Source organism: Zerene cesonia, chromosome 14 (assembly GCF_012273895.1).
Source record: "Zerene cesonia ecotype Mississippi chromosome 14, Zerene_cesonia_1.1, whole genome shotgun sequence".
Classification (NCBI taxonomy): domain Eukaryota; kingdom Metazoa; phylum Arthropoda; class Insecta; order Lepidoptera; family Pieridae; genus Zerene; species Zerene cesonia.
The window spans coordinates 5,272,071-5,291,048 of record NC_052115.1 but is presented as its reverse complement, the minus strand read 5'-3'; the positions used below and the strand labels follow the sequence as shown (position 1 = coordinate 5,291,048).

The window sequence follows — 18,978 nt, the reverse complement described above, 5'->3', positions numbered from 1 at the left end:
AATGATTTATTTGTGAAACAATCGATAGTTAGTATACAAAATGAAGGTGGGCCGATTTTTTTGACGACCAGTGTAGTTAGCACAATACATACACTTTATCATACCCTGGCTCTAGTGCAGTCAAGGCAATTGAAAAAAAGCTAGACTTAAAATGCGTACACAAAAATACCTATCTTATTCATTTGGTAAATATGTACGATCTTTAAATTGGGAAACGAATGCTATTGTTTCTTCTCCAAATGCAAAACCTAATGAACTTTTAAATTGTATTTAATTACGTAAATTTATATTTATTTTCCAATATAAGCAACGGTCTGAAATTTATAAAGTCGATGTAACAGCGTAGATTGTACGTAGCTTTCATCTTTAAATATTCTAAGATTCAACTTGACAGACATACTCGTCATACTGTACTGCGAAAACAAAATCACCAACATTATTAAATTCATATAATACTGATATTGTATCCACTCAATCGCAATAAAAGTGCTATTTTATTCGCATATATAACAGTCGTTTAAAGAATAGATAAGTCGATGATACGCGACCGCTGTTGAGTTGGTTACGCATCGCATCCCACGTTTATCCATACGACTGTAATATCGATAAAGGCCAATCGTAAAAATTCAATTCGAGTACATCGTGACAATATTTTGCACGTTTAAAACACAGATAACGGGCTAAAACACGTAAAGTTCACGACAGAAACGCGAAATGTATATGACAACGTTTTTATACTATTTCATTCATAAATTAAACGTAAAATGAGTTGCGCGGGCGGGTTTATAGAAAATATCTGTATGAGATTACACTGAAAAGGTCGTTAATGCTGTAGCGGCCTCTTTATCTGCAATACAAACCAAGGTGAACTTGAAAATACATGAATTTTTAAATGTCCGTCTGCGTTCGCGCTTTTATAAGCCTTTTGTTATTATTTTACTGCCAGAGGAATATTTTTATTGAACGAGCAAATAAAATTTAACGAATTTAAACATTGCGATCTTGTAGTTACAAATAATGGAGTTCTATATTTAAATGGCTGTGATTATACATAAGAACCTTTTTGATATAGATTAAAAATGACATTTTATTAATTGGAGCAGCATTAAAAATGTGGACATGTGTTGCTATAGTCTGCATAATTGAACTAAATTGCGATCAAATATTACTTGAAATAAAAATGGTGTTTATAAATGCAGGTTAGGATTGCGTAGGCATTCTGTGTCATTACAATTTACCTATACTTATTGGATAATATTAATCGAACGATCACAATGCATTTGATATTTACATATTTATCGGCTACGTAATAGATACACATATAAATTATTGCTACGTTATTTCTTAATATTTAGTTAGGTCACATTTGTGCACATGATGACTTATTTTAATTCGAATTAAGGACTTATAATAAAATACTATAATTTATGTATCGCAAAAGGTCGCTGTAATTAGAAGCTAATCAATAATTTGATGATTAATAAAAGATAATTGAAAACCATTTAACCGTCGCTAAATTTTTTAAGTATTTTTAAAATGTCTGACTATTAAGGCAAATAATTCATGAATTTAGATTGTTAACCAAATATAAAAATAATAAACCATAAAATATATAAACCATATTTTGCATGCCAATAAATATCTTAATAATCGTAATTACTTTTATAATAAAATAACCGCTTTTTACTAAATGTATATGAAATGAAGATGTGAACACGGAAACTTTAACAATAGTCTCTTTTTTTTACAAATTTTTATCTGTCTGTATGTTTCGGTTAAACTTTGGAACGGCTAAACCAGTGAACGCTTTCCACTGATCCAGTTTCCCGGGCATCTAGTTGATGAAATACGACGTAACTGAAGTAACGCAAGTCTAATGGTTAACTATGACATTAGGATTAAAAGAAAAATATCATTTACGCGGGCGATCCCGCGACTGGGAAAATATATTCTTATATACATAATTACAGAAGGCAAGAATAAGCCGGTTTTATAAACTCAAGATAAAATCAGATAAAATCTAAAATAATGCATACAATATTCATTATAATACACGTCCTAATAACATCGAAACGAAATGAAGTCAAATCTGGATTGATGAAAGCATTTGTTCAAGATTTAACTTTTTCATTTTATTCTCTCTGAACCGGTTGTGCAGTTTCAGTAAAAGGAAAAAATGCGCAAAATTTTAAGACTCGCATTTTGAAGTCCCAAAATAAAGTTTATTGTCAGCGGGCGTGGGATGGGACCCGCTTTTATTATAAAAAAAAAATAAAAGACCACGCGTCCGCTTTTCATATGTAAAGGTTCAGGCTATCTGCCCGTTCGGCAACATTGTATGTGTTTTAGCACAATGTTGTATCGGGTTTATGTGAATTTTGGCACGTGTAATTTGTATGGGGCAGTGGAGACCACGTAGGTACAAGCGTTCGCAAGTTTACCGTCGCTAGGCATCATTAAACACATTACAAAATTTTGCACTCTGCGGTCGAGTCACCATTTGAAGTCTCACTCAGAACAATTTGCTAAATTTGTATGAAATTTATAAGTTCTAGATTTAATTCCGCTCAGGATTCGCCACGATCGTCTGGATACTAGGTATATTAGTAAAAATTTTATCTGTCACTTAGGAATCCATACTAGGGTTATAAGCTGAAGCTGAATATAAGCTGATTGTTTGAAAGCGCTATTCTCAGGAACTACCAGGTCTATTTAAAAAATTATATCAGTGTTAGACATTCCAATTATGGAGGGAGGCTATATAACATGTACGACGTGGGTGAAACCGTGGGACATGGCTATTATTGAGGATGTTTGGGAAAAATAATTCTCAATTTTATTTCCTTCGTGTTTTTTGTTTTCTTTTAACTTACAATCAAGCAAATATTTCCCTTAAGTGTCGGTAAATTTTATACTCTTTGATGAAGATTCATATTTCGTACTTTATAATCAAAATAACTAAATTTTTTTTTTCTTCCGTAGGGTACGTACAAGACTTCTTTCTAGTTACGTATTTTTTAATCAATTTTAGAGCAACAACGAAAGTAGGTATCCTATTTTTCCTATTTTTATAAAACTAAAAGCAGATAACTAGAAAAACGTTTTGAAAATTCTTTGTTATCAATTGCTGACCTGGGCCTAGGCAAATGGAAAAAAATATTTATTGGTATTGTATATGAGTCCGGTCAAACTACACGCTCAAAAATACAATATTTCCCATCCAGCTGTTTCTTTTTGCAGCGCTTTCCATCTTAGTGCCACATCTTAGCTAACCATCGGGCGAGATCGTGGTCAAGCGCTGCTCTATTAAACAATAAATATATAAATAAAAATATAAAAAATTGGTAATATTTGCTCGTGTGTGGGACAGACTAACCGACGCATTCGGAGATTATCATCCAACGTATTCGAAACCGTCCTAGACAGTAGACACTCAAACGGTTCTCAAGTCGCGACATACCCTCCGTACTGTAACAAACACATTTGCTATACCATTCACATAAGTTCATTAACTGAAGAGCTTGCATACGACTGCACTCAACTAATACTTACTTTATGTCGACGATTGTCGAGAGCTAGATTTTATCTAAGCATTGTTATTATTCCTAACCGGCGAAACGTGACGTATGTGAGATGTGGCAACTAAAAGTGCTGTTGTGATTTTAACATACCATCTAGTATAAGCGGTTTCTCTGATTAATTTGGATAAAAGACTCGATATATCCAATATTAGCTGCTAGGCTAGGCTTTACTGGTTGTACTCGGGTAGAATCTAATCAAAAATATAGCCTACTAGCTGCGCCCCGCGGTTTCACCCGCGTAAGTCCGTATCCCGTAGGGATATCGGGATAAAAAGTTGCCTATATGTTATTCCAATTGTCCAGCTGTCTGCGTACCAAATTTCATTGCAATCGGTTCAGTAGTTTTTGCGTGAAAGAGCAACAAACGCACACACATCCTTATAACCTTTCGCATTTATAATATTAGTAGGATTAGGAGGATGTGTTGGATATATTTTTTGATTACGTTTTACCCGAGAAGGAAACTAAAGAAAAGCGGAGTTTTAAAAGTAAGTTGAATGTCTTCAACAATTGCATCGAAAGCATTGATGATATACTGAAAGCTATTAGATATTTGTAATCTCGTCGGTAGAACTTTCCGGAATTTTAATACGAATACAAAATTCAACCACAATATACAATGATTTTAAACGGCGAATCAGGGTTAGGATCACACTTGGACCTTTCATATCCAAACAAAATGTTATCGTACACGGGTATAATTTTAATGTTTAACTGTTTGTGTATTTAATTTCATACGCAAGTACACATCATAAACGTGGTTCGAGCAACACACAGAAAAGGGGTTAAGTGCTTGTTAAAATCTATGTGTCCATAAAACGGAGGTGTGTTTCTTTGATTCTGAAATGACAGCCTTTTCAAAAACATTATTTGGTGATAAAAATGTATTTTAGTATTAATATTACATTTTTTGTTCCAAACTGTTAAGCGATCATTTTAATTGATCAATAGTATGAACACCGAATTCGTTCCATTACTAATTATGTTTTTTTTTTTTTTCAAATAAATTAAGGCAACAATGTTATACACCACATGACGCCGCCGCGTTGGCCATTTAAAAATTAATTGAAAAAAAAAACACCACTGCAAGGTGCGTATGAACGCATTCCAGATGAAATTTCATCTCACGATCATGAACTCATTAGTTAATGGTACACATCTAATAGAACATAACAGGCGAAACATTACACGGCCCGGCGGAATTATATATCCTGCAGTATGTGCCACGAGTAATTAAATAGGACATGCAGTAAAATCTGAGTAAGACTCGCCGGCCTCTTTAGTCCATCTGCGCATAATTGCTCAGTGAAAAATACGTCGTTTGGAATTCATTGCTACATTGAACGATGCAATTGTAAATGTTGTATGGGAACATTTAAAATTTATATATTTCATCAATTGTAGGTATACAATTTTGTACAAATAAAAAATGAATTATCTATTAAGATGATTTTGGAAGAATCTAGTAAAACAATTGATAATTAATTAATGAAAGTTGATAAATTATAAAATTTATGTAATAATAGTGAATATTTTAAAAAATATTTAATTTGACGTTTAATTGATAGAATCAACTAAATTGTCTCTCTCGATTTTTGTTATACAAAGTATTACGTAAGTAAATTATTTAATCCCAATTAGGATAATATTTAACCCGTGAAATTATCATATTGTCACTGATCCTTGGTAAGTGCAAAATCTGAATTAAATCACGCTTAAAGTGGGTCAAAATCTAATCATAAAGAGCCGGTTACATACAAGCATAGGTGCTAAAGTTAAAAATTCCTTCTTTAACAGTTTACAATAGTGTTTTTAATTATTATAGTCTGCATTTTCATTTAATTTAAATTCCAAACGTGTGTACTGATTGATGAATACAATAAATGGTTCATTCGTTGCCTTGATGTAATATAAATAGATCGAGATATTTTTAAAGACATCAACACGCTGTATATATAAACGACTATAGAAGTAATAAAGGAACTGAATGTGATGACACATGTGTTTGTCGGTATTTGTCCTCAACTTCCTCTCGACATTCGTGGAAATGCCTATCTCCTATACCACGTTAGTATAAAGTTTAAGTAATTAGGGTTTATTATTCACTACGCACATTTGTAAATCTATATATATACTAATAAAATAAAATTAAAAGTGTGTTTGTATGTTTGCATGAACACGCTAATTTGAGGAATTTATGAATAGACTTTAAAAATTATTCACCGTTGTCTATCTAGTATGTATGCACTGCATATTATGTACCACGGGCGGAGCCGGGGCGGATCGCTTAGTAATAATATAATTATGTATGGGGATTGCTTTAAAAATACCATAAATATAATAATATCGAAGACAGTTATTTGCTTTTATTTCATAACTCTTAGAATCATTGAGCACTTTATAAATTACTATGTACACAGTACATCTATGACAAACTAAATTCCATTGTATGATTACTTCCTGCACCATCCCAGGTCTTACCTATTATTTATTGATTGTGCGAGTCAATAAGTCAATTAGATATCAATCAAACCGGTTATACTTATATGGAAAATTTTAGTTCAGTATGCCGATAGTGAATTAACTTTCCACATAACATTTGCGCTTTATTTTAATAGAAGTTTTAGGCGGGTTTTCAAAAACCATATTTTTAGGTAACATATTTGAATACAGTCACCGTTTCCATCAATACCTTCTCACATATAAGCCATATAAAAATCGTCTCCTCCATTTGTGCACCCATACAAATAGGTGAATATTTAATTTAGCCAGCGAACGTACGTCGATTCCAAACACATTAACGTAAAGTGAGCAGTGTCCACGCTGTTGACACAACACTCACATTTGTTTGGTGTGCGCGACCGAGGCGGCAGAGCGACCTCTTACAACCGCCCTTAACATGCCACGATTTCAGATACAACTAATTTGCTAAAGAATCGAAGGAAACATTCATTGAACATTAGAGACTAGTCGTAGAAATTCGCTATCAATGAATCTTCTATTAGGATTCATAGAATGTTATTCTGTCTAGAATCTAGACAGTCATGTGAATTTATTTCTTATTACATATATCGTTTTGAAATTGAAGTGATTATTTTACATATAAGATTAGATTATTCAGCTAAAATTCAAAAGATGTACCAAGTCCGTAAAACTTTGCAAAAGTTCTCTTGAATTATTCCATAACTTGCATAATAATAAAAAGAAAATACAAGATAATAAATAACCATTAAAATAAGACGAATACTTTCCAGTAAAAGATATAGGTGCTTATTTATCAGAGTCCCAATCGAAGTATAATAGAAACTTTTAGATTCATTGCACAGTCGCATATAACATATTCGTACATAAAGTTATACACTTTACGATAAGAGCGGTCGTGCAGATGCATATAATTTAGGCTTTAGAAAAGCCACATAATACGTCATCATCGTAAATTGCGATGTAAGCAAGTTATAGTCTAAATGTAGTCTATAATAAATCCTTCCATGTGGTGTGGATGTTTGTACGGACGATGTCGAACAATTTTGCTATATTGCATTTTCGCGTGTTCGTTAAAAACAATTTGCATACACTGAACGAAATAGAAGCTTGATAATATATACAGAAGTCTCGAGTTTATATTAGTCGAGATGATACATGTAAAAAAACTATTCTTTTAGAGTAAAAAGAAGGTGAAAGTCTGTATTATTATGCTAAGACATTGAAATGAAGATATCATCGTATAGATTTGATTTTTTTCGTTTGTTATCTTAAGCCTGAACAAACTAAATCACGCTAGTATACAGTTAAAAACACATTATGCTACATAGTACATAAATCAATGAATTATAATAATGCACAGACATACCACGAAGATTCAATGTACAGTTGTGTCCTCTATCACTATAGACCCTATCTATCGCAGCGAAACTATCTTCTACGACAAAATCCAATATCGGAGCTGTCGTGTCGGTGTCGCACCGTGTCAATTATATAACGCTGAGTGTGCAAACTCATCGCGACATGCAAAAGTGCATGACAAGTAACATGCAGACGGGTTAAGGGCCAGCGCAGATTGAGATTTCGAGTCTTATGACTTGTAAAGGAACTCGACAAATATCCACGAGACGGTGGATGAATTATAACCTGGCCTGGTTAATTTGAAGTTGGTAATGTGGGTACCATTTTTTGTTGTGAGTTGAATTGTGAGTTGATGGGTTAACATATGGAAATAAGAACCAAGCGGATATTCGCATGGTAAGCGAATAGAGGTTATACCGAGCAAACCTTATGACGAAAAATTAATATATTAATATATAAATTTATGTCTGAAACCCTTAATTAAATGTAGTAAATAATTTTCATGAAAATAATAAATACGCATAATCCAATCAATTATTTTACCATTTGTTTGCATTAGGCAATTGAATCCTAGTTAATATATAGATGTGTGCATGCTGGATGTATGTTAGTTACTCTTTCACGCTCGAACTACAGAACAGATTTTGATGATACTTAGCAGTGATGTAGCTTATATACCAGAATAACACTTGGCTATTAAAATACTCGCTCTTCCCCGCGGCTTCGACCGTATGTGAAAACGCGCACAGCTAGCTATATTTATCTGTACAACGTAAATTGCGGCGTGTAATACTTTTAGATAAACGGATCCGCATAAGGCCCGAAGTCTAATAAACGTAATATATTATATGCGAGTTTTTTATCTTAATTCGATCTCACAAAGAATGCCTGATGCAACCGCAAGCGCTAAAACACGTGTCTCGGGTTATACCTCCGTCATCTAATCTCTAGAATAATTTACTTATATTGTGCACAAGTAACTTAATGCATATTATGGTTTTATGGTGGACGTCTGGACCGGTGATTCTCAACATTAATAGTTGCTAGATCGATTTCTTATAACCTTGTGGACTTGAATCCAGTTCTTTATAGTATAATGAATGAATCGCGTTTGAAGTACGTTCAAAAGTCTTTTATTTCTAATCATATCGTGAAAGCTTAATGTTTAAGCCAAGGAGTTCACTCGTTGAAAATTAAAAAAAAAAATGTATACCAGAAAAAACAGTTGGAACCATATTTAATTAAATAAGTAAATCTACTAGTAGGTATCATAGTTTTTTCTTAGTCTAACCAATTTACGCTCTCTAAATTATTAAAAAAAAAATCTTCTATTATCTTATGCTGAAGCTATAGTAAAAAATAAAAATCTTTTGACGTTGTTAATTAGACATGGACGCATTCTAAGCAGTCGCATATCACTCATTAGCCGAGACCATAATGAGTGTGATTATTAGAAAAGCAGGCCACTAAAACATCGAAAACAAAAAAAAAATTAACCACAAAAATGAGCGCCGTTTACATCGTTACTAACGGGGAGTGCATTTATAAGCACCGACGGCTTTTTACGTGCATTTTTTTTCACAAATACGCCATCGGTGCGTGATAAAAGGTGTTGTAAAGTTTGACAGGCGTAGTATTATCTGGTCGGACGATGAAATATGAAGTGCAAAACGTGATCGGCAACAATGTTGCCTGACACACGACAAATGACTAAATCGCTTCGGTAAATATAACGGTCCCGCGCCGGAGCTTTATTTACTCTATGGCCATTATTATCCAATTTATTTCTTGCTAATTACATGCCTCGGCTCTCGAGGTATTTCTATTATTTCAAGTCGACTTTGGAATTTCAATAAGTCATAATATTAAAATGGGTTCGTTGAAAATGTGAAAGGCATACTTTTGCAAAAATCCTGCGCTAGGTTTTTTTTCTATTTTTTTAGAAATATAAATATGCATTAGTTGGGTAATTTAACAAGAAAAGTTAATTGCCGTTACATAAAAGGAAAATTGGACAAAATTCAGAAAATAAAACCATAAAAGGCTACCATAAATCAAGTAATAAATACATAAACAATCATAAAACGAAATAATTAATTGTATTCTCACAACAGAGTATAATACGAAATTAGCCATAGGAGTCATAACATTAATATTTTTTATTGAGAACATAAAAATTAGCATTAAATATAATTTAAGGGAACATTATAAAAGCAATTTACATTCATCTGCTGTCAAGGACATTAAGGGATGATATGTTGAGCGATATAAATGACAAAGGATCAGGTTGCGTCTGCGCACATTGAAATAAAACACTGTTTTTTTGTATTAAATGTTAAACGATTATTAAACTTTACGTAATAAGAAATGTGAATAATAAGAACTAATTGCTCCATATTTTATGTGTCATTTGCATTTGAACATTAACTATATACCACCTACCATCGCGTACGCTCCATACAGGGGAAATAGAAGAAAAAAAATAGTCGTTAGACGCGATTTATTACTAACAATCGTATTAATAATAGTTTTGGATCCTTGTAATCGAAGCTACGTAAAAATAACATGTATAATATAGAATGGGCGTTTTGTATACCAATACTCAAATATATTTCAATGATTTATTGAGCAATGTTCAATTCAATTCATTAGTCTTTGAAATGCGCAATTAATAAAAAAACTACAGTAACAATAGAGCTACTGAGAAATGAAAAGCGAAAACAATATAATATCTGCTATCAGGTACAGAATATAAATTATTAGCTACGCCCCGAGGTTTCACCTGCGAAAGTCCGTATCCCGTAGGAATATCGGGATAAAGTGTTGCCTATATGTTATTCCAGTTGTTCAGCTATCTACGTACCAAATTTCATTGCAATCGCTTCAGTAGTTTTTGCGTGAAAGAGCAAGAAACGCACACACATCCTTACAAACTTTCGCATTTATATTATTAGAAGAATAGGATATTAGTAGGAAGTAGGATAGAAGGATTGGTACAGTGGGATACAGAAACTAACTCTAAAAACGTTGTACAAATAATTTCGGCAATCAAGCTATAGTGAAAGCAATTCCAATCACGTTGGAGCAAACATCCGAAAATATCTCACGGGCCCAGCGTTGCCGCGCTCTACGCAAAGTATTTCATTAGCCAAAATCCTTACGGGATGATTGATGACAGACAATGCAAACATACGGTGAGAAAATGTATTAGTGCGCGAGGCAGACCCACCCAAAGTTTACTTTGGAAACACATTAATATATCGGTACAAATGACTGATTATTATTATTTTAGATACAATTGTTTTATATAAAATACTGCTTAAAGAACGTCACAGGCGACACATAGGTGATTGTTATTTTGGAGTCTGTTTTATTTATGTGCCGACATTTGCAAAACGTTTGTTATAAGTCACCTATACATACATATACTTATTTATATACACACACTAACACTTGAGGACTTAAAACAATACTAATTCCAGTGTGGGAAATAGAGATATTTGTAGAAGTTTCCGAACCTTCAGTTCACCCATGCGTTCGTGCTAAGATGTAGTAACCCTTCAGGCTTCCATCGAGATTCACGACAAAAAAAAACACTTTTCCGCATTGGAATCAGTACTGCTTCAAGACGTCGCGGTTACCATTCAGGCAGGCAGATGCCCGGACACATGCCCTGAGGCGGACTTCAAAGTAATCTGATATACAATGCAGTGGGACGTTTAAATTCTCAATCTCAATAAATCTATAAAACTACTTACATAGTCTTAATATTACTGTTATAAATCGTCAATTTAATGCAATGTTTCAATTAATGTAATAACTATCAGAGCAGTATAGCTAACCTAACCTACCTACATCACTCAAGACGACATAAAAAAACCAACCATACGTAGTGATACGATGAAATCCATTAGTTTTCAAGATAATATAGCATACTTCGAGAGTCTTAAATACATTTCACGTTCCTCCATATTTTTCCATTTAACCTTGAAAGTTCGCTTGTCAAATTCAACCAGCCAGGAACGGTAGCCGTTGTATTGTATTTTAGTCATGTATCGCCCGATGGCTTGTAATTCCCGCAGCCCCATACAACCATAGCTTTATAGCTCTCACAATAATTATATAGTCAGCGAGTCCCGAACGTCACCGTCTGGCCACGAGTTAATGGCGAGCCGTCATTCGCCCGAGCCTAATACGAATCGCGGACAAAAAAAAAAATAAGCAAATTGTTTTAAATGACCAGGTAGGCCCACGCCCGCTTGACCTACAGACTGCCTGTTATTACCGAAAATGAATAAAAAACTCCTTTTAGGGTCTCGCCGTTAAAGATAAAATAATCGTTGTACTTATAAAACAATCATTGAAAAATGATTTTGCGTTAATGAATGTAAAATATTTAATGGCGCGCATAAACGATCCGATACGTGGTCGAAGTGACTGAGATTAGACGTAATTAAATGGGCTTAAGGCGCCATATCATCGCGCGGACTCGACAGGTCGAGGAAAAAACCAAAACACATATGATTAGTAAATGGTTTCTCTTAGAATTTTTATCACTGAATGAATGCAAAGTAATATAATAAGACAGTCATGTCCAGCAAAAGGTATTAATTACAATATAATTATTAATTAAAACAAGAGAAATATGATTTTTGGTATAATTAAAATAACCACATGCCACAGTTACAACACCTTTTTTTTTAAATTAAAATGCTTCAATTACGAAAGCATTCCGTGACATCCAGAACAACATCGCAACATTTACGCAAGTATTTAAAAACGCGATAAATAAACCGCAGAACATTCTAGAAGAACACACTGTCCCTTAACATCGTGCGGCACGCAGCGGTGTCGCCTTAACGCTCAAGACAGTAGGAGATGCAAATTATTGCAACGAAATTAAGCGGCTCCGAATCGAGATTACCTTTTGTCTTTTTGTTGCGATTTTTTGCGGGCACCTTAAATATATCCTTCGGACGGACTAATTAGTCACGTCAAACGGTAATGGAGAAATAATAATTCACATCGTTAGGTTCACTCGTACTCGACTGTCGTGTTTTGATGGAGGACTTCAGTGCTTTGTTTTATTTATTTTTTTTGTAGTTTAGACTGTAGAGTGTACATTCGGTGTGGGTTACTTCTGCGTCTCAGTTGCGGAGGTATCATTTGTTTTTACAATATTATATCAAAAAATATGTGATCTAGTCGTTTTTTTAATATTCTAAATAATGCCACACTACAAGCGGTTTGAATATCTAAGTTACATAGCAAACCGCCGCTTTATTTGCGTCTAAAATAATCCCTACTATTATTATACATGCGAAAGTAACTCTGTCTGTCTGTCTTTTACGCTTTCACTCCTAAACCACTGAACCAATTTTTTTTGTAATTTGGTATGAAGGTAGAACTGAACTTGGGAAAGGACATAGGATAATTTTTATCGCGAAAAAAATGGTAGAAGGAGTTGAAATAGGGAGATGAAAGCGATATAACCGAATTCCACATGGGCGAAGCCGCGGACGGAAAGCTAGTTTACCAATATAATATGTAAATATCATAACCTCACAATTGATATTGTCAAGTCAAAACGAAACATCTATGTGTTTTATGTTATGTTAAGTTATGTTTTATGTTAAAAGTGTGACATAAAAAAAAATCTACATCGTAGAAATTAACGTTAATATAAAATATCAATGACAGTTAAACCACAGAATAGAAAGTACAAGTAATAAAACGCTATTGTCTTATGAAATTGTTCGTAGATATATTTAAGAATTTACTCATACCGGTTCCTTCTCCCCTTGGTTGTCCTTCCCGAGCCCCTCGCCCTTCGACCAGCCCATCTTCTCTAGCAGCTTGAAACCCTTGTTTTCTGGTGCTATGAACCTGTATTAGAAATGTTTATAGATTTAGTTTTTTTTGTTGTGTTTCATTATACGCGAGTATTTTACGCTTGGAAATTAAAGAATTTTTAACGGATTTTAAACGCGATTTATTCATAAATAATGCAATGAATAAATAGTGTTTAAAATCCGTTAAAGTATTTAATTACGAAATGTTTATTTATTATACATATACTCAAAAGTCAAATAAAAATACATTTTCACAATTTATACGTCGCGAGAGAAAAATAAATAAACGAACACACTTTCGCATTTATAATATTACTAGCTTTTACTCGCAATAAGTTTCGAAGAAGTTTAATGTATTTTATTATACATAGAAACCTTCCTCTTGAATCAATCTATCTATAAATAAAAAAAAAAAACAAAATCTGCTGCGCAATTTTAAAGGTCCAAGCGAATAATGCGATTTTTATACTAATATTATAAAACTGAAGAGTTTGTTTAGCTGACCGCGCTAACCTCAGGAACTGGTTCGATTTGAAAACTTCTCACAGTGTTAGATAGCCCATTTATTGACGAATAAATGCTATATAAGCACCATGGGCGGACCGTGAGTGTTGTCATAAAAAAAAAAATCAAACTCACGTATTGATATCACTGCTCTGCGTCTTCTCAGCGTGGTGGGAAGATCCCACCTTGTCTCTTCTCGCTTGTGCCCTATCTCGGTACGATATCTCGTCTATTTCCAGCAGTTTCGGCGCGTATTTGTTCTTGAGCCGAGCCAATTCGAGCTCGTGTTGCCGCTTCACGTTGCACGTGCGTGTGTAGGCTATTTTCTCTTTCTCTTTGTCTGTAGTTGGATGAAATAAGAGAGGGCAGGATAAAATTGATTCTTTTATACATAGTTCTTCTGTTTTATCAGTCTATTAATAATTGGTCTTTTTTATGTCATCGTAGGCAATGGTGGGTTGCCTGATGGTAAGCGTTTCCACCGCCCGTGGACATTTGGATTCGATTGGATTATCGATTTCAAATGGGAAAGGGATTAAGAAAGGATTGACGAGAGCAATAAAGGAAAGGACTGGGAAGTGTAAGGAAAAGGATATGGGCCTCCGGCTCAGTTGCCCGCTATGACATATAAAAAAAGAAAAAAAACTTTGATTTTAACAAGGAGAAAAACTCACGTTCCATAATGAGTCCGGGCTCGCAGTGACCACACGTGTCCGTACCGGGGTGTATGTGGCAGAGAAGTTTCGTTTCGCCCAACTGTAGCGTGCTGCCATGTACTATCTAAAGAAAATAATAGATTTTTTTTTTTTTCTACACACCATTATATTTCAGTTATCCTATTAAGATTTTAGTTTTACTGTATATATCTGAGTACATTTTTTGCAAACATGGTATCAGAATATGAAGCAATAAACCCAATGCAAATAGTAATATAACAAGAAATGATCACTTCTTTAGGAAATTGTTATTCATATTTACTAAGGACTCAAAATTGTGTATGTTTCATTATCCTACTAAAATTATAAATGCGAAAATTTGTAAGGATGTGTATGTGTTTGTTGCTCTTTCACGCAAAAACCACTCAACCGATTGCAATGTAATTGGGTACGTAGACAGCTGGACAACTGGAATAACATATAGGCAACTTTTTATCCCGATATTCATACGGGATACGGACTTACGCGGGTGAAACCGCGGGGCGCAGCTGGTAACAAATAAGAATCCATAGGATTTTGCACATTTATGCCCATATACTAGCGTCGCGCCCTGGCTTCGCACGGGTGCGAATTAAACATATAAACCTTCTTCTTGAATGGCTCAATCTATTAAAAAAACCTCATCAAAATCTGTTGCGTAATTTTAAAGATCTAAGCAGACAGATACATAGAGGACGGAGACCGACTTTGTTTTATATATACTATTTAGCGATTAATTTTCTAAAAATTTACCTCCATCGGTTCACTTGTTTCTTGACTTGGCGACATTCTTACTCCATTCAAAACTGATCCATTCTTAGAGCCGAGGTCCACAGCTGCATAGATTTGCTTATTCATGTCGTATTTTATGTCTAAGTGATTCTGAAATACAATGTTTAGTATTATTTGATATCTTGTTGTAGTATGAGTGTTAGGGAACAGTTACAGAAACACATTTGTATGAATATATTGTAAGTTAGTGTTTTTCAAATATATGTACATCAATATCTTATTGTATTATATATACAGCTGCTTTGGATTAAGAAAATAGTGAATTATCACTGTCTGCCATGCTAGACACGCCCCACAGCTAATCAGTTTGTTATAAATAAGTCGAGTTCAAAGTGTACTTCAAAATAATAATCATTTAATCTATTCTTTTCATAAAACAATACAGATAATAAACAATAAATAAAAGTGTTAATAATTTATCAAACGTATGCCTTATTGCGATACGCAAAACGAAACACAATTCACTATATCGACAATTCCAGTATAATACGCAATAAGTGAAACGCCAGGAAAAAATTGAATAAAGAATAATGAAGATTCTTATCTTCACGCACAGATTTTTAAAAATGTTTTATGAATTTGCAGTCAGTTCATAATTAAAGGAAACTTACTCTTGATACATTTTGATCGCGTAGCACAATGGCATGGTGGTCCCCCTCCCTTCCTACAGTGCCGCCATCTTTCGTTATCAGGAACAAACTACCGACTTTCAGTTTCGGTAACGTCGTCTCCCGCACTATGATCCGCATGCACGGTGGATGATGTTTTGCGACCGATTCTGGGAACAAAAGTTGTTTTTGTTTTATGTCATCGTCGGCAATGGAGCTGGTGGGTCGCCTGATGATAAGCGCTACTACCACTCCTGAACATTTGGAGAGGCGTAAGGTCGATTGCAGACCTTACGCCTCTATACATGGATTGCCGACTTTAAAGTGGAAAGGGATTAGGAGAGGATTGACGAGGGAAATAAAGGAAAAGACTAAGGGACAGGATATGGGCCTCTGGTCGCATTGGACTTCGATTGAAGTAAATTTTCCTCATCAGATGGCTTATTCAAATTACGTAAGTTATCGTATCACGAGCTGCAAAATAGTACAGCTGATATTAAGCGTTCTTGTCTAACCAGTAGCGTCGCGCACTCTCTCTCTGTCATTTTATTTTCAATAGCTAGCATCTTTAATGTCAGGAAACTTTTTTTACAAGCAGCTTTATAAAATGAAGTACAGAAAAAAATTATCTTTAATGTGATGTAAATGAAATAAAAATATGGAATAAACGAACAGATTAAACAAATTCACACCTGTTTACACCTGGCTGCATAGAGATAACGGCTTTAGATTTATTTAGTGTACCTTTTCAAATCTTTCAAGTACACTATTGTAAAGTGCTGTAAGCTTTATTTTCATAAAATGCAAACGAAATTTATGTCTAAAAGTCAACTAAAAATATTTTAATTAATAATACTGGCGGGCAATCATTAATTGGTACCTTATGATAAATGAATTCTCCTACCTACGAATTTATTTCAAAATTTAATTTTGATTATCTTCATTACTCCTACACTCATTTTGCAGTGGGATCCTAGACTATTTCAATAGAATAAATACCCATTTAAATACTCGTTCAATTTACCATCATCAGTAGCCGTAGAAGTACTAGCACCATCTTCATCTGCATCACTCTCCGATTCACTTGACTCGCTGCACTCCCCATCTTCTAACTCAGTTTTTTCAATAATTTCATGATTATCATTCACAACTTCTTTATCATCAGTTTTTGAATCATCGTTTTCAAGTTTTACTTCTTTTTTGCGATCTTTTTTCCTCCGTTTAGGTTTCGGTTCTTTGTCCTGTAATACAATGTCAATGTTGGTATTATGTAGTTACTTTTACTATTCTATTTACCTAAGGCTTTGACGCCTCGGAGTGAAACCTGAGAGAGATTTTTCGTCAGGTTTTCTATATCATCACATTTGCTGACCTGAAAAAATAAAAATATTGATATACAATGACTGCTTCATTTTTTTTTATCTATTTCAACTAAGTACTTTTTAAAGACATGATTATAGATCAACAATTTCTATTAATATATAAAAGATAAAGCACATGTAAAAAGACATTTACCCTTTTATTTTTCTTTGATTTCTTAGCTTCCCTTTGTTCAGCAACTTCAGCACTTCTATCTGGGTAAGAGTGAAATACAAAAGACTTCTTTTCATCTGAGTAATAATAATAGCAGCCTGTATCAGAGTGATAATATAGGCCAAGTTCCTGAAAAAAGGAAATTAACAGAATCATTTGCAGGACTGACAATTTAAAAGGCAGCAAGCTTTAACTGTCAATATCATTTTTGAATCACTTAAATAGAGCCATTTAATAAGGATGCTAGGCTATTAATTGAATGACTAATTAATCTGTATACTTAATACACTTATAATGACATTTGGTACAGTAGTAGCATGTGTCTGTAAAATTAGAGGTCCTGGGTTCGATTTCCAGTTGGGAGTCACAAAAAAAATGTCTTGATCTGGCAGGACACAGAAAACTGAATCTGGTGTATAACATGCTGAGAGAGGAGGAAAATGAGTTATAGTAATATATGCCTCTTAATATTTTTTTGGTAAAAACAATAAACATTCTAAATAGAAATGTGTTAATACCTACAGAATTATAGTAATATCCCGTTTTATAATCATAGTACATTCCAGCCGATTCTACATAGACCATCCCAGACTCCTGCATAGCAGATTGGGCAACCTCTTTGACTTGATCTGCTATACTTTTTTGACCATCAGCTTCGGTCAAATCCCACCCAGACTCTTTAGTCTCCCTTTCTTTATCAGCATCAATTGCTCCATTGGAAATCAAGTTACTATTATTGATAGAAATATTGTTCTGCTCCCCTTTTTCTATATCAGTTTGAGTAGATACTTCACAGGTTTTAAATGTGTCTTTTTGTTTCTGACTTGCCTGAAAATGTTTTTGTATGTAGAAATTAGTTTAAAGTATAGAATAAGCTTGTTTGTTTATAACATATAACTGAGCTGGATAGTTCGCCTGATGGTAAGATCACCAGCGCCACTGAACATTGGGTAGGTAACATAGGTAGTGCCCACTCTGCTAAAGCGCTGCTTATTTTAAAGGAGTAAGTGTAGGAGATGACAGAGACAATAAATGAATGGATAGGAAAGAGCGGAAAAAGGATATGAGCACTCCCACTCACCCAACAAAATATAGAAGCATGCAATTTAAGCTGGAGCATGCTGAACTCCCACATGAGTTTGAATTCCAAAATTATAATATTTAGCTATGAATTAACTTACCTTTTTGACAAGTTCTTTTTTGAGCTTTTTTATGAATATATTTTTCTTTGACAAGCATAGTTTCAGTTTTAAAATTAGTTTCAGTATATCGGGTCTGTATTTTAACGAGACCCGAAGTTTCCTTTCACAAAATACTTGTCTCTGAGGCTTTGATTTTTGGAGCTTTTGTTTCTGAATTTCCATTCTCAGGACACCTTTCGGGTTTATTTTGTTTGCCGGATAAAGTTAACAATAAAATTGTAGTATGTTGTGTGAATTTAAGATAACATGAATGAACATTCAAAATGTAGATTAAATTACATTGTTATATTAAGGTGCACTCTATTAGGAGCATAAAATAATACGCATTTGTAATAAAATAATCATTTGAAGATCACAGAAGAATTCAT

At 33.9% G+C, this 18,978-nt stretch overlaps 1 protein-coding gene across 3 annotated transcripts in view; it reads right to left on the bottom strand.

Moving 5' to 3' along the window:
* LOC119832013 (angiogenic factor with G patch and FHA domains 1-like) overlaps positions 1 to 18,973 on the bottom strand; it is a 27,947-nt gene extending 8,974 nt beyond the window's left edge. Inside the window, exons 1-10 of one of the 3 annotated variants that reach the window (XM_038355597.1) lie at positions 18,590 to 18,973; positions 17,931 to 18,236; positions 17,391 to 17,537; positions 17,200 to 17,247; positions 16,900 to 17,116; positions 15,879 to 16,045; positions 15,229 to 15,357; positions 14,455 to 14,560; positions 13,916 to 14,120; positions 13,211 to 13,310 (exon numbers count right to left, since the gene is read on the bottom strand). In XM_038355597.1, the coding sequence (XP_038211525.1) occupies positions 13,211 to 13,310; positions 13,916 to 14,120; positions 14,455 to 14,560; positions 15,229 to 15,357; positions 15,879 to 16,045; positions 16,900 to 17,116; positions 17,200 to 17,247; positions 17,391 to 17,537; positions 17,931 to 18,236; positions 18,590 to 18,772 (1,608 nt within the window). In that variant the 5' untranslated portion in view covers positions 18,773 to 18,973. Of the gene's footprint in view, positions 1 to 13,210; positions 13,311 to 13,915; positions 14,121 to 14,454; positions 14,561 to 15,228; positions 15,358 to 15,878; positions 16,046 to 16,899; positions 17,117 to 17,171; positions 17,248 to 17,390; positions 17,538 to 17,930; positions 18,237 to 18,589 lie in introns of all 3 variants that reach the window. The other 2 variants (XM_038355599.1, XM_038355598.1) reach the window with 2 other exon arrangements.
* Between the last annotated feature and the right edge of the window lie 5 nt (positions 18,974 to 18,978).